The sequence below is a fragment of the Aotus nancymaae genome, unplaced genomic scaffold (genome assembly GCF_030222135.1).
Source record: "Aotus nancymaae isolate 86718 unplaced genomic scaffold, 86718_ANA_hifiasm-v0.15.2.pri h1tg000006l, whole genome shotgun sequence".
Lineage (NCBI taxonomy): Eukaryota > Metazoa > Chordata > Mammalia > Primates > Aotidae > Aotus > Aotus nancymaae.
The window spans coordinates 1,424,877-1,439,374 of NW_026988417.1; the positions used below are offsets into that span (position 1 = coordinate 1,424,877).

The window sequence follows — 14,498 nt, forward strand, 5'->3', positions numbered from 1 at the left end:
TGTGTTCAATTTTTTAAATTCCTATAATAAAATTAGCAAATGATTTTCCCCTTTCTTCTGTTTATGGAGAATGACATTGACTTTGAATTCCCATTTAGTCATGTTGTATTTTCTTACATATTTCTGGATCTGAATTGCTAGTACTTTGCTAGGGAGTTTTTGCAGCTGGTCATTGAGGTTATTGGTCTGTGATCTTTCTTTTAGTGTTTTTGTCTAGTTTTAGTATCAGGGTTTTCAAAACTCATGAGATGAATTAGAATGTTTTCTCTCCTTGTGTATTTTCTGAAACAATTTGTTAGAATTTCCTTAAGAGATGGTCTTACTCTGTCACCTGGTTTAGGGTACGGTGGCTATTCACTGGAGCGATCATAGCTCACACTTGCAGCCTCAAACTCCAGGCCTCAAGTGATCCTCCTGCCTCGGCCTCCCAAGGAGCTGGGACTCCAGGTGCGTGCCACTCTGCCCAGCTAAATGTTTGATATAATTTAACAGTGAAGCTACGTGGGTTTGGAGGTTTCTATGCGGGAAGATTTCTATTTATGAACTCAATTTCTTTACTAGTGCTAAGACTAATTAGGTCTTTTTTTCCTTAAGTCTGTTTTGATAATTTTTGTCATTAAAGAATTTGTTAACTTAATCTAAGTTATATAATTTCTTGATATAAAGTTGTCCATACCTTATGTTTTTTTAAGTGTATAGGATCTGTAATGATGTCTTTTGCGTGTGTGTGTGTGTGTGTGTGTGTGTGTGTGTGTGTGTGAGAGAGAGAGAGAGACAGACAGATAGACAGACAGACAGACAGGGTCTCATTCTGTTGTCCAGGCTGGAGTGTAGTGGTGCAACCTTGGCTCACTGCAGCCTCGACCTCCTGGACCCAAGTAATCCTCCCACCTCAGCCTCCCAAGTAGCTGAGACTACAGGTGCATGCCACCATGCCTGGCTAATTTTTCATACATTTTGTGGAGACGGGGTTTCGCCATGTTGCCCAGGCTGGTTTTGGCTTCTTGGGCTCAAGTGATCTACCCACCCAGGTGGATCTGAGGCTAAGGTGGGAGGATCATTCAAGCCCAGGAGTTCAAGACCTGCCTGAGTAACTGTGAGAGCTTGTCTGTACAAAGAATTTTTTTCAATTACCCAGGCATGGTGGTGCATATCCGTAGTCCCAGCTATTCAGGGGGCTGTGGTGGAAGGATGGCTTGAGCCAAGGAGTCTGAGGCTGCAGTGACTGGGCTATGATCACACCATTGCACTCCAGCCTGGCTGACAGGGGCTGACAGACTGAAACCCTGTCTCAAACATGAAAAAGAAAGAAATTACATTCTGCATGGTTTTAGTCCTTTTAAATTCATGGACACTCGCTCAGTGGCCCAGAATATGAGCTGTCTAGGTGAAAGCGGTAAGTACACTTAAAAAGAATGTGGGCCGGGAGTGGTGTCTCACGCCTGTAATCCCAGCAGAGGTAGGCGGATCACCTGAGATCAAGAGTTCGAGACCAGCCTGGCCAACATGGTGAAAACCCGTCTCAACTAAAAAAATTACAAAAATTAGCTGGGCATGGTGGCAGGCACTTGTAATCCCAGCTACTCGGGAGGCTGAGGCAGGAGAATCACCTGAACCCGGTAGGCGGAGGTTGCGGTGAGCCGAGATCACGCCTGGGTGACAAAGCAACACACTGTCTCAAAAAGAAAAAGAAAAAAAAGGATGCAGAGCCATCAGCTGATATAGAGGGCAGTGGCGGGCAGCTCAGCTGTGCTGTTGAGCCTGAGGGCTGACAAGACACCCCGGGGCAGTGTAACAGAGACTGGACCTAGCAATTCAGGCATCCCTGGAGACCCGGCTGGGCACAGGCTTACTGCAGGAGGAAGGCAGGGCACAGGGTGAAGACAGTTCTTTTTTTTTTTTTTGAGATGGAGTTTCGCTCTTGTTACCCAGGCTGGAGTGCAATGGCGCAATCTCGGCTCACCGCAACCTCCGCCTCCTGGGTTCAGGCAATTCTCCTGCCTCAGCCTCCCGAGTAGCTGGGATTACAGGCACGCGCCACCATGCCCAGCTAATTTTTTTTGTAATTTTAGTGGAGACGGGGTTTCACCATGTTGACCAGGATGGTCTCGATCTCTTGACCTCGTGATCCACCCGCCTTGGCCTCCCAAAGTGCTGGGATTACAGGCGTGAGCCACCGCGCCCGGCCAGGGTGAAGACAGTTCTAAGAATGTGGCTGCAAAGGGGAGCAAAAAAAAAAAAAAAGGCAACAGGTTGGTGAGAAGTTGGATATAGAGGTTTTGTTAGTATGGGAGAAACCGCACCCTTTATGCGAATGAAAATAAACAACAGAAGGAATCATGCTGTAGAAGACAGAGGGGAACTGCTGATGGGTGCCCTGGAGGAAGCTCGGGCCAGGGATCGGGTGCACAGGACAAGGGGCGCTGCGGAAGGGTCTGGCTGCTCGGGCTGCAGCTTCCTCAGCGAAGCGAGGCCGGGTGAGGAAGGGGTGAGGCGGGTCAGCGCTCGGGGCTGGCTGCAAGCAAGGAGCTGGGAGCCGCCGACACCCAGGGCCAGAGGCCGCCGCCGAGAGGCGCGGCGCAGGGAGTCCCTCTTCTCTTCCTTGTCAAAACAATGGCTTTGCTGAGAGTGACTCACACATCCTGAAATCCACCCCGCAAAAGCGCGATCCACAGGGCTGCGCGCCCATCCCGCAAAGAGAAACCCCTCCCCGCCGCCGCCGGCGCCTGCCCCGCGAGTGGGGTCCACACCGCGGCCTCCAGAGTCGCGGTCCCCCGAGCCCGGTCTCCAGGTCCGCCCGCCACAGCGGGCCTCGCGCTCCCCCCCGTTCCCGGCTGCAGGACGGACGGCGCCTCTGTCCCTCATTCCCCTCGGGGCCAGCAGGGCCCAGGAGCCCCTGCTGTGTGTCTGGCGCGGAGCCGGGCCCCAAAGGCCCCCGAGCCCGCCCAGGGGGTCCCTCCCCGGGGCCGGAGCAGGAGGCACCGCGGGGTCCAGCGCGCCCTGCGCGGGGCGAGCTCGGGGACGAGGGCCCGCGCCCTCCCTCCTGGGCAGCCCTCACCCGCCGTCCGCCGCGGACCGGACCAGGCCGGCAGCCTCCGGGGGGCGTGGTCTTGAGGCCCAGACCGGAACTTCCCTTCGGCCTCAGTTTCCCTGCCGGCCCCGTCCCCGGCGCCCGCACACGCGGCCCCTTTAAGGACTTGCTGCGCCCTCCCGCCTCTTTTTTCTCGCGCGTCTCCCCTCCCAGGCTGCCCCGCCCTCGCCGGGAGCGCGCCTACGTCACCGCGCAAACCGCGGCCTTGTCTTCGCGCCTGCGCCTCCTGGGCCGGGGTGAGCCATTGGCTGCCGAGCTCAGGGCCCATGATAGGGGGCGGGGCCTTTGCCGGAAAGGGTGGGGCGACGGCGAGAACGGCTGCGTCGAGCGGTAGGTGCAGTCGTCGCCGTGGTGACCTCCGCTCCGACCCAGGGCCAGCCAATGGCTGTAGAGCTCTTGGGCACCTGACGAGATGGGCGGGCCCCCCGCCGGAAGGGGCGGGGCGAGGCGAGCGGTCGCGTCAGTTTTAGGTGCGGCTGTGACTACGCTGCCGGGCGGGGGTCGCGCCGGCTCAGCACTTGGGGCTCGGCGGGGGCCGGGCAGAGACCTGCGGCCCGGGCGTGTCCGCTTTTCCCGTGTCCCCGAGAGCATCGGCGACGGGGCCGCAGGGCGGGCCCTGGGCCGAATGACAGGCCGCAGCCCCGGAGCACCGCCGAAGCCGGCGCGCCCGCCCGGTGCAGCCGTCCTGCTGGAGAGACCCCGCGGCCCCAGTGTCGCGCGGCCCCGCTGGGCCCCTCCTTTCCCCGGGTAGGGCGCAGCTCCGCGGCCTCGCCTGACGCTTCCTTCCGGGTCCTCCGGCCTTTTCCTGCCGGTGCTGCAGGCTCTCGTCCCTTCCCACCCTGCACGCCGCTGTGCTCGGGCCTGGGCCTCCGCGCGCGGCTTTCTTTGGTCTGAGTTTCTCGGCTGCCCTTGGTCTCTGCAGCCCTGCTGGAGGCTGCCCCGCGGCATCTGGGTGAACAAGGGAAACGGCAGCAGTGACGTAGGGAAAAGCTGATGAGGACAGTGCCATTCGTTCCTGTAACGCAGCGCAGCGTCCCACGCGCATGCGGTGCAGAGGTCCCGAGTCGAAGGTTCACCTTTAAAACTGTAACCACCGGAAAGGCCTTGCCGGACTCCCGCTGACCCTCACCTTCAGTTGTCTTATTTCCCAGAGAGGCACCCACCAAGGTAAAGACAGGCGGACCCCAGCCTCAGGGTCCTCCCGGAACTTCGGTTTATGGTGGAGCCCAGTAAACCCGTTAGTAACACCAAGAGCTGTAAAATACGGATGATGATTGAGCATTTCTGCCTTACTTATTTTTAGATATGGATCAGAAACTTTCAAAGTTGGTAGAAGAGCTCACAACTTCAGGAGAATCCCGACTAAATCCTGAGAAAATGAAGGAACTGAAGAAAATTTGCAAGTATGTCTTAGGATTCAGTAATTCACGGTAACTGACCCACTGAGCCCAGTACACACAGGCCCCCTGCCTGCCCCACCTGGGCGAAACCACCCGAGGGACACACCCAGGACATTTTCTCAGGGCGCTGCAGTACCCAGCTCTGACGGGTGGTCATGGTCCTAGGGTCAGGGCGTGTGGCGTTGGGGACACGTCAGCGCTCTGCTGGTGGTCACGGTCCTAGGGTCAGGGCGTGTGGCGTTGGGGACACGTCAGCGCTCTGCTGGTGGTCACGGTCCTAGGGTCAGGGCGTGTGGCGTTGGGGACACTGCTTATCTTGTCTCCTGCGTTTGTAAAACGGGAACTTACAGATTGTTTATGGTGATGGAGTGTTCATGTTTTGATACAAAATTTCAGGTCAGGTTTTGTAACATGCCCCAGGAAATCCAAATCACAATGGTTTATGTGGGGCCGGGATCTGGGAAGAGGAGCAGTCAGGAGGCGCTGGAGACGTCTGCAGCACTAGGCCTTCCCTTCCTGGCTGCAGCAGGAGGCACCCAGCTGAGCAGTGCGTGTTTGTGCCGGGAGGTGTGTGTTTGTGCCGGGAGGTGTGTGTTTGTGCCGGGAGGTGTGCGTGCGTTCGTGCCAGGAGGTGTGCGTTCGTGCCGGGAGGTGTGCGTTCGTGCCGGGAGGTGTGCGTTAGTTCTGGGAGGTGTGCGTTCCTTCTGGGAGGTGTGCGTTCGTGCCGGGAGGTGTGCGTTTGTGCCGGGAGGTGTGTGTTTGTGCCTGGCGCTGTGTGTTCCTGCTGGGTGGTTTGTGTTTCCGGCTTTGCTTTAAGACCTCAGCTCTGTGAATGCAGCTGCAGATGATGCAGGCGGATAGACGGGCCGCCTTCCAGTGAACCTTTGTGAATGGGCGCTGCGTTTGAAGTCTGCATCATTTTCACGTCTCACCAAGTGTTTTTTGCTTGTTCCAACATTCTTGGCTTGTGGCCCACACAGAAACAGGCCAGGCTGGGGAGCTAGAGGTGGGCCTTGGGCAGTAGTTTGCAGACCTGCTCTAGAAAAGGGGAGAAGAAAGATGGGAAGGCAGCGATGTTCCCCGTCACACATGTGTGCTGCACCCCTGCATGGAGAGCCTTCCTCGCCCGTCCTCCCTGCGCGGGCGGTTGGGTCAGGCCGGCTCACATCCCCAGGTCTTCGGAGGAGCAGCTGAGCCGCACCTACCGCCTGCTGATAGCACAGCTGACCCAGGAGCACGCCGAGATCCGCCTCTCAGCCTTTCAGATCGTGGATGAGCTCTTCGCCAGGTCTCACCAGTTCCGGGTGCTGCTTGTTTCCAACTTCCAGGAGTTCCTGGAGCTCACGCTGGGCACAGACCCTGCACAGCCTCTGCCGCCCCCCAGGGAGGCGGCGCAGAGGTTGAGGCAGGCAGCCACCCGGGCCGTGGGAGGGTGGAATGAGAAGTTCGGGGAGGCCTACAAGAAGCTTGCCTTGGGCTACCACTTCTTAAGACACAACAAAAAGGTAGGTGGGTCTGGCCATTTTCTTAGAGACTCTGGTTTCCCGACGGGAGGAGGGCAGACTGGACAGAGGGGAAGATGCGCTTCCTGCCGGGCCTGCTTGGCCTTGCCTGGGCACCATCCATGCGGTGTGGGGGAGTGGAAGCGGCTGGGCTCAGGGCCTCCCTTAGACGGGTGCCGCAGCTCTGAGAGGAAGAGCAGAAGCTTTATGTGTGGATGGCGCTGAGCCTGCATTTTTCGTAATTTTTTATGTGTATGTAGGAGACAAAAGCCAAGTTCAGCTTTTCAGATGCAGCATTTGCTATGACAGTGGCCTCTGGCCTCTGGGACCTTTCCCAACCTTGCACGTGAAGCGTCCACCCAGAACCCCTATGGGCTCTGGCTGGTGCCTGGCATGATGAAACTCACCAGGTTCTGCCGCCGTGGGCTGAACCCAGCCTTGTTGCCCAGACCCTGCCGTGCCCCCTGCCCCACCTGCCACAAAGGCTCATGCCCCCTCAGGGTGATAGCCCAGCCCCGCCAGCTTCCCTGTGTGCCCACGGAGTGCCCAGTCTCCCGGGCTCATGTTCGACTTGTTTCAGGCCCCTGGGTCCAGTCAGCGGCCCTTGCCTGCTAATGGAGCGGGCACGCTGCTCTCCTGTCTACGTGGCACTTGGGGTGAGAAGTCTCATTGCCTCTTTTAGGTGTAGCAGATGCGCTGGCTTTCCCAGGCCCAGACCAGAGCGGTGTGCATTTCACTTTGTTGTGATGCACTGTGAATGGCTGGTGGGAGGTGCACACCTATAGTCTCAGTGACTGGAGGCCGCGCTGGTGAATCACCTGGTCCTGGGAGTTTGAGTCCAGCCTCAGCAACACAGCGAGACCCGCCGTCTCTTTTAAAAAAAAAACCAAAAACCTCACTGTGGACTTAAACACCCTGTAGGCTGCTGGCCACACGTGGATGCCGGGTCTTCTGTTAGGCCTGCTTCCGCTCTGTTTTCCTCACGTTCTTCATAGATGGCCCCGGTCCTTTTTCTTTGAGATGGAGTCTTGCTCTGTCACCCAGGCTGGAGTGCGATGGTGCGCTCTCAGCTCACTGCATCCTCCGCCTCCCGAGTTCAAGCGATTCTCCTGTCTCAGCCTCCTGAGTAGCTGGGATTACAGGCACGCACCACCACGTCTGGCTAACTTTTGTATTTTTAGTGGAGATGGAGTTTCACCATGTTGCTCAGGCTGGTCCCAAGCTCCTGACCTCATGATCCGCCCGCCTCGGCCTCCAAAAGTGCTGGGATTATGGTGCGAGCCACCACACCCGGCCAGCCCTAGTCTTTAATTTCAATTGCTCAGGTGGATTTTCAAGATGCAAATGCTCGAACTCTGGCTGAAAGAAAGAGAGAAGAGGAGAAGCGGAAGCACTTGGATAAAATTTACCAGGAAAGAGCCAGCCAGGCGGAGAGAGAGATGCGAGGCAAGTGCCCAGGATGGAGTGGGGGGGTCTGTGCCCCTGGGGGCTGCCCACTGTCCAGCGGTTCGTCCCCTGGTCCCAGGGCCCCGGCTGCAGGGGACCCAGGTGTTCAGACAGGCTCGGTGGATATGGTTCAGGTCAGGCCGGGAGGCATTCTCAGCCATAGACCCTGCTCTGTCCCCAGGTCCCTGCAGGGACCTCCCAGGCCGTCCGTGCCTCTCCCGCGCCCTCTGGTGGTCACGTTCACCCATGCCCACTCACTGCGCAGACCCTTGGGTACAGATGCCGGGCACAGGTGTGCATGTGGGCAGTGGTCTGAGCCTCGGCCTGGCTGAAGGTGCTGCCCGTTTATCTCATGACTGCCTGGCCCTTGCCAGCCCTTCCCCAAAATCTCACCATTTACTTCATGGCAGTCAGCCTTTCTCGTGAGTGGCACCACCGGAGTCTGAGGAGTGTGGGCAGACCCAGGTGCCACGGCCTTCCTGAGGCGTCTCCTGATGTGGGTGGAGACACAGCCCTGTGTCTTCAGACTGCAGGGCTAGGGGCTCTCCCTGTGCCTCAGATCCTCCCACTCACAGACCGTGGTCCCCTGCATGGGCCCTGCCACAGGCCAATTCTGGGAAACGCAGGCCTCAGAGGAGCCCACAAGGCAGGCAGGCAGCAGGGTGCCCGGATGACGAGGAGGCCACCAGGAGGAAAGCTGCCCCGGCCTGGGAGGTGTGGCATGAACGAGGGCGTCTTGTTGCTCCAGAAAGGAGGTGCGGCCTCGTCCTGGAACGTGCAGGCGGGCTGACGACCCCCGCGTGCCTGTGCTCGCTACCCAGAGGTGCGGAGAGATTGTCTTGCGGGCCCAGCTGCTGAGCTGGTGCTTTCAAAAGCAGTTAAAAAGCTCACTGCACGGCCAGGCACAGCGACTCACACCTGTCATCCCAGCACTTTGGGAGGCCAGGGTGGGTGGATCACTTGAGTCCCGGAGTTTGAAGCCAGCCTGGGCAACCCCGTCTCTATAAAAAAATGAGCTGAGCATAGTAGCACATGCTTGTGGTCCCAGCTAATCAGGAGGCTGAGGCAGGAGGACCACCTGAGCCTGGGAGGTCCAGGCTGTGGCGAGCTCTGACTGTACCACCGCCTTCCAGTCCAGGCAACGGTGACACCCTATCTCAAAAAACAAAGGAAAATGATACACACACCAGAGGCCTGGCTTCTGTTGGGAAGAAAGGAGGCCCCAAGGGATGCAGGCTGGGTGCAGGACCCTGACCCACCTGGTGCTGAAAAGTGACGCCCTTCAGGGAGTGAGCCTCTGGGTGTGGTTTTGGGGGGGCTAGTGCTTTTGCTGCGTGTGGCACAGGAGACAGGCGTCCTGATCTTCTGGCAGAAATGTCTGGAGAAGTGGAATCCTGCTTGACGGAGGTGCAGAGCTGCTTTAGGCTGCTGGTACCGTTTGACTTTGACTTTGGCCCGAGCCTGGAGACAGAATCCCTTGGCATGGCTCCTGACGCGTCCGATGCCCCCCGCTCCTCCTGCGCCAGCCAGGTGGGCCCTTGCCGGTCTGGCCCCCCTGACCCCCGGGACGGGGAGCAGCCCTGCTGCAGTCGGGACTTGACTGCCTCCGCAGGCCAACCCGGAGCGGGAGGCAGGCCACTGCCGCCCCAGGCAGCTGCGGTGGACCCCTCAGATGAGGATGAGGACAGCGACCTCGAGGAGTTTGTGCGGAGCCACGGGCTGGGCTCACACAAGTACACGCTGGATGTGGAGCTCTGCTCAGGTAACAGCCTGCCCGGCTCCTGGCTCAGTCCCTCCCTCACTGGCACCCAGCCCAGCAGCTCTGGACTGCAGGGGTGTCCCCTGGGGACCGGGTCAGGGGTCACCACTAGGATTTTCCTTTCTGTGTGGCCTCCGCATTGGGCTCCCCCCACCCATGCCAGGCCTCTGTGGCCACAGGGACACTTCTAAGAGCTCATGGCAGCCCCCGCCTCGGCAAGGCTGTGGGCAGATCGGACTCACAGGGTTAGGGTGGTCCTCGAAGGATGGCAGAGCACAGGTCTGACCTCCAAGTGACCAGGAGCCCTGGGCAGGCCTTGTGGGCATCCCGCCAGCTCACAGGCCTGTTAGGGTCCTATGTTACCATGAGGGGTAAGGTAGTGCCTGCCTTTGCCTGGAGGAAAATGTGATCCTGAAATGGCCACACGCAACCTTGGCGCTCCAGCCCGGGTGTGGAAGGGTTGCGGAGACACGGCCGCCCCGCCCCGCGGCTCCAGCTTCCTCCCAGGCCCTGGGCTCCCCTCCTGGGATGTGGGCGGAGGCTGGGGCCCTTTGAGTATGTGTGTGGCTGCAAATCACTCTCTTTGAGGAACCTTCTTTGGAAGCTGGCACAGTGGGCATCCCTTCACCAGGCCCGGAGGCAGCCAGGCTGGGAAGCTGCTGGGAGAACTGATCTTCCAGGCTCAGCTGCCCAGAGGTGCCTCAGGAGTGAGGCTGCAGGCAGCCTGCAGGCCTGTGTGGGGTGGACACCGACGCTGCCAGCCAGGCGCCCTCACTACATAGAGCGCGGCCCCGTGCCAGACACTGAGGGTGCCACGGTGGGAGACAGGGCAGAGTCAGAGCTGCGGTGCCGACAGAGAGGCCCGGCTGGGGGTGAGGCTGGGAGGGGCCCCATCCTATGAGGTGGGCTGTAGAAGGGAAGGTTCTGTGCCCAGCATGGGGGTGGGCTCGCCCCTCTGGACGGATGGCTGCACTGGAGGAGGTTGAGACACAGGCGGTGGAGCTGGAGTGAGGGGGGCTTTGGTGTTAAGCCGCGTGTTGCTTCCTGAGATCATAAAACATTTACTTCTCACAGCATCAGATTTGGGATCCCTGGAAGCAGGGAGGGCATCTGGCAGGTTCCTCGCAGGCTAGAGCAGCCTTTGCCGCGCGCTCCGTCTCGCTGGGGTCTATGGGAGACACCGGCCGGCGCCCTCAGGTGACCTCTGTGTGCTTCTCCCCAGAGGGCCTGAAGGTGCAGGAGAACGAGGACAACCTCGCTGTGGTCCACGCTGCCCGTGACACACTCAAGCTCATCCAGAATAAGTTCCTGCCGGCCGTTTGCTCCTGGATCCAGGTGAGTCTCAAACCTGGGATCTGTGGGTTGAGGGACATGTGCAGTGTCGGGTGCGAGGGGTCCCTTTCTTGGGGGGACTGTATGGAGACTGAAGGGCCCCTGACCCGTGAGGGCTCTCTTCCTCACTCGCAGCTTCGTCCTCTGCATCCCGGGTATGTCGGGGACTCCCCCAGGCCAGTGGACCTGGCACTTGCTTCCCAGCGGGATGGCTTCTTAGGGCCTGCCAACTGGCCTCTGAGCTCTCCGCCCCCTCGTTTCGCAGCGCTTCACCCGCGTCGGGACTCACGGCGGATATTTAAAACGCGCCATTGACCTGAAGGCGGAACTGGAGCTTGCCCTGAGGAAATACAAAGAGCTGGACATCGAACCCGAGGGAGGGTGGAGCCGCAGGGTGAGTGGGCAGGGGTCCCAGATGCCTCAGTGGGGAGGAGAAGCTGTGGGGACCACGTCCTGGGCCTGTGGGCCTGGCAGAGCCCCACCACACGCCAAGCACACTTGGCTTCAGCAGCACCTGCCTTCCCGGCAAGGGCTTCCTGTGAGCCCAGGGTCGTTGCTGTGGTGGCAGAGGGGACGGTGCAGCTGTCAGTGCTGCCCGGCCGCCATGCGTGGTAGCTGAACAGACATGCTGAGCGCCGTGCATAGAGGAGGCTACAGGAAGCCACCAGTCAGGCCATCTCCCGCAACCGAGTCCCCCCACAGCTCCTGGGGCGTCGCCAGCCATGTGATGCCTGTCCTGGTAGGCACTGTATCCCGCAGAGGAGAGACCCCTGGCAAGCTCTCGGATGGCCAAGAGGGTCAGTGTGGGCACCGGTGCCCGCCTGGAGTACTCGGGCCACTGTCTGCTGGGCCCTGTAAGGGGCTTGGAAGGGTCGTGGGGGGCACTACACTTCGCTGAGCAGGGAGCATGGGGCTAGAAGGGGGCAGGACCACCAGGAGGGGCTGGAGGCTGGAGGGAGGTATGGGGCGCCTCCGGCAGAGTGATGTGGGGAACTGAGACCGTCGCATTGTGCGTGTCTGAGCCGGTCAAGGGTGGGGGTGCCCTGCACGCTGCTGTGCCAGAGCCTTGAGGAGCCGGCTGAGCGTGGAACGGCCTGGAGGGGTGTGAGAGCCAGGGTCCTCTGCAGCGTCCTCTGGGCGCCCAGCGCAGTCGGGTCTTGGGACTGGAGGCACACAGCGGCCACCCTGGGCTCGCACAGCGGCCGTGCTGCCTCTCAGGTGCCTCTCCCTCAGGGAACCCAAGCCCTGAACCCTGACACTCCAGAGTCCGGAGACTGAACCCAGCCCTGGCCTGGGAGATGGTGCCCTTTCGGCTCTCCTCATTTTTAGGAAAGCTTTGGGGTGGAAGTGACGCTGTGCTTTTTGCTGGGAAGAGGTCGGCTTCCAGGGCGGCAGACGTGCGGGGGCCGTGGGAGTGGAGGGGGCGGTGGGGAAGCTCCTCTCTGTGAACTTCCCAGCCTGAATTTCTCCCCAGGTCAGTGGCCCTGCGTCCCGGATGTGGTGGGGGTGTGCAGCCGCCGGGGGCCAGCAGAGGGCGAGCTTGCTTTTCTTCTTTCAGTCCCGAAATTCTGACTCCGGGAGAATTTATATCATGTGGGAGCCCCATGCCTGGCAGAGTCGCTGGCCCCTCAGTGGCTGGGCTGCTCATGTGGCCACGTTTGTGGGTGCTGGTCAACACCTCCCTCCACGAGGAAGTACTCTTGTGAGTTTTGACGAAAATATAATTTCTGCAATGAGAAGGGATGCTTTTCTAGGTTGGGAGGAAGATGGTGAGTGCCATCAGCACGTAGGGATCAGGGTGAGCCCACTGCCCACGCCCATCACTCTCAGGCCACAGGGTTGTAGCCACAGGACCAGGCCCTGCGCCAGCCCCCGTCACCATTCCTGAGTGGGCCTCGTGGAGGCCGCCCACTGGGGTCACGGGGCACTTTCTGAGGCTCACACTGAGCCCCTCTCAAGGTCACTGCCCCATCTCCACTGCATGGGCAAGGCTTGCTTGAGCCTGAGACCCTGAGCCAGGCACTGCCCCTGTGCCACTGCCACCACCCCGGACTCGCCTGGCTCGGCTCCTGCAGTCTGTGAACGGTTTTGTCTGAAGGTGGCCAGTGGGCAGCTGGCTCATTGGGTCCACAGAGCAAAGGGGGGGACCGATGGGTGGTGTGGTCTGGGCTCCTCCAGCTGGCACAGTCCTTTTAGTACCAGCAGTGGGGCTGGGGCAGCCAGGTGGCTCTGTTTGGCCTGAGGCTCTGGCAGCAGAACCTTCTGGAATGCTTGGTGTTGCTCCTGCCTGTATCTCACAGCTCCACAGCATCTGGGACGGCCCTCGAGCGGGGCTGGCTAGTAGAAGTGAGTCCGGGGCTGCTGCAGCTCGGCCTGCTTGGGTGGGGTTGAGGAACTGCCGCTTCACGGGTCAGGACTCTTAACGCCACTGCAGACCAGAGAGGCCCGCAGGCTCCTGGCTATGGCTGACTGGCACCCACAGCTCCACCTCACCCTGGTGGATGTAGACTCTTGTGTGCCAGGGAGACCAGGTGCCCTTCCGTGAGTGTCTGGCTCAGCCTGGCCCCCAGCCTGTGTGAGCTCAGGAGCGCTGGCTTCCTGGACCACTGCAGCGCCAGCCTCTCCTGCCACAGGGCTGCTCAGGGTGCTGTGTTAAGGGCCTGGTCAGTGGTGGCCAGGGCCTGCAAGACAGGTGTGGGCTGGGCCGTGCAGGAGGGTGCTAGGCAGGGCACAGCCCCCTGTGGGACCCCACCTGCTGCTGCTCCCACCCACCAGGTCCTGGAGACCCCACCGATGCCGTCAGCTGTCTCTGAGCTTCTGAGTGACTGATGTGAACGTCTCCCACCCCATATGGTTGAGCCGTCAGCACTGTCCTCTGTGGCCCATGACCCCAGCCCTCAGCACACAGGCAGCCACCGTGACCCAGCGCCCAGGGTCTGCCACCATCTCACTGTCCTTCCTCACTCCTGCTGGTTGGGGGCCTGCTCCTGACTCATCTGTGTGCGTCCTCTCGAGATCGGAGCGGTGGCACTCGGCGGGGGGCATCTGCGGTCAGGACTGACACGCTTGGAGGGCAGCTCTGGGTGCTGGTGCAGGGCCCCTCGCCCCCTTTGGCCACACGGTCTGGCCAGCAGACATGCCCCTGCCATGCTTCAGGGCTGGTGAATGTGCGAGGGCATCTGGGCCTGTGAGGCTGGATTGAGGATGTCACAGCTCTGGGGGGAAGCGAGGTGCCACGCTGCTCCTTTGTCAGTTGAATGGACACTTTCTAGACCCTTCTCTGCAAACTGTTTTTTTCTAAAGCGCTGCTCTGAAGCCCTTAGAGATTTTGCTCGCGGCAGCTGGAGTGCGAGGAGCTGCCTGGAGATGAAGTGATTGGCGAGCTCGCCTGGCTCAGGTGAGCGATGCTTCCCAGAATAGACGCGGCGCCGCCGCAGTATCTGCCCATCTCTCCCGGCTCCGCGCGGGCCACGGCCGTCCGAGTGGCGTGTGTGCGGCAGGTGGGGCTGGCTGATGGACATGGATGTTAATTAGAGCTGTTTTAATTAGAAATTATGAACGAGGTGCTCCTCGTTAATTTTGAATAAAATTTACAGAGGGTTTAAATCACTTCCCTCAGCGTCTCCCCATTTAGCACGGGATGGGCGTCGTTAACTCCGTGTGTAGAACAGGCCACGCTAATTCAATCATACCTGATTTAAATATTTTTAGAACTTTGAGCAAATGTGCAGGAGACGGGAACACTGAACGCTGCTAGCCGCAGGCAGGAGGCAGGAGCCCCGACTAGGGAGGCGCGGCCCATCCTGTGGCGGCTCCGGCCGGCGCTCGTGCAGAGGTTCTCTTCCCGCAGTCTCTGGGAGCCGACGCTCTCTCTTTCCTTTTTAGCATTTCCCACTTGGTTTCTAGGTAACGCTGTTTTCCTTTCGAAACAGATGTTCTGTCTTCAGAAAATACTTAGGCTGGTTTCA

The 14,498-nt window shown here is 59.8% G+C and overlaps 1 protein-coding gene across 1 annotated transcript in view; it reads left to right on the plus strand.

The window, feature by feature from the left end:
• The first annotated feature begins 3,874 nt into the window (after positions 1-3,874).
• UVSSA (UV stimulated scaffold protein A) overlaps positions 3,875-14,498 on the plus strand; it is a 41,808-nt gene continuing 31,184 nt past the window's right edge. Inside the window, exons 1-7 of the mRNA XM_012466865.3 lie at positions 3,875-4,258; positions 4,395-4,494; positions 5,666-5,996; positions 7,319-7,439; positions 8,812-9,201; positions 10,421-10,533; positions 10,796-10,924. Of these exons, the coding sequence (XP_012322288.2) occupies positions 4,397-4,494; positions 5,666-5,996; positions 7,319-7,439; positions 8,812-9,201; positions 10,421-10,533; positions 10,796-10,924 (1,182 nt within the window). The 5' untranslated portion in view covers positions 3,875-4,258; positions 4,395-4,396. The remainder of the gene's footprint in view (positions 4,259-4,394; positions 4,495-5,665; positions 5,997-7,318; positions 7,440-8,811; positions 9,202-10,420; positions 10,534-10,795; positions 10,925-14,498) is intronic.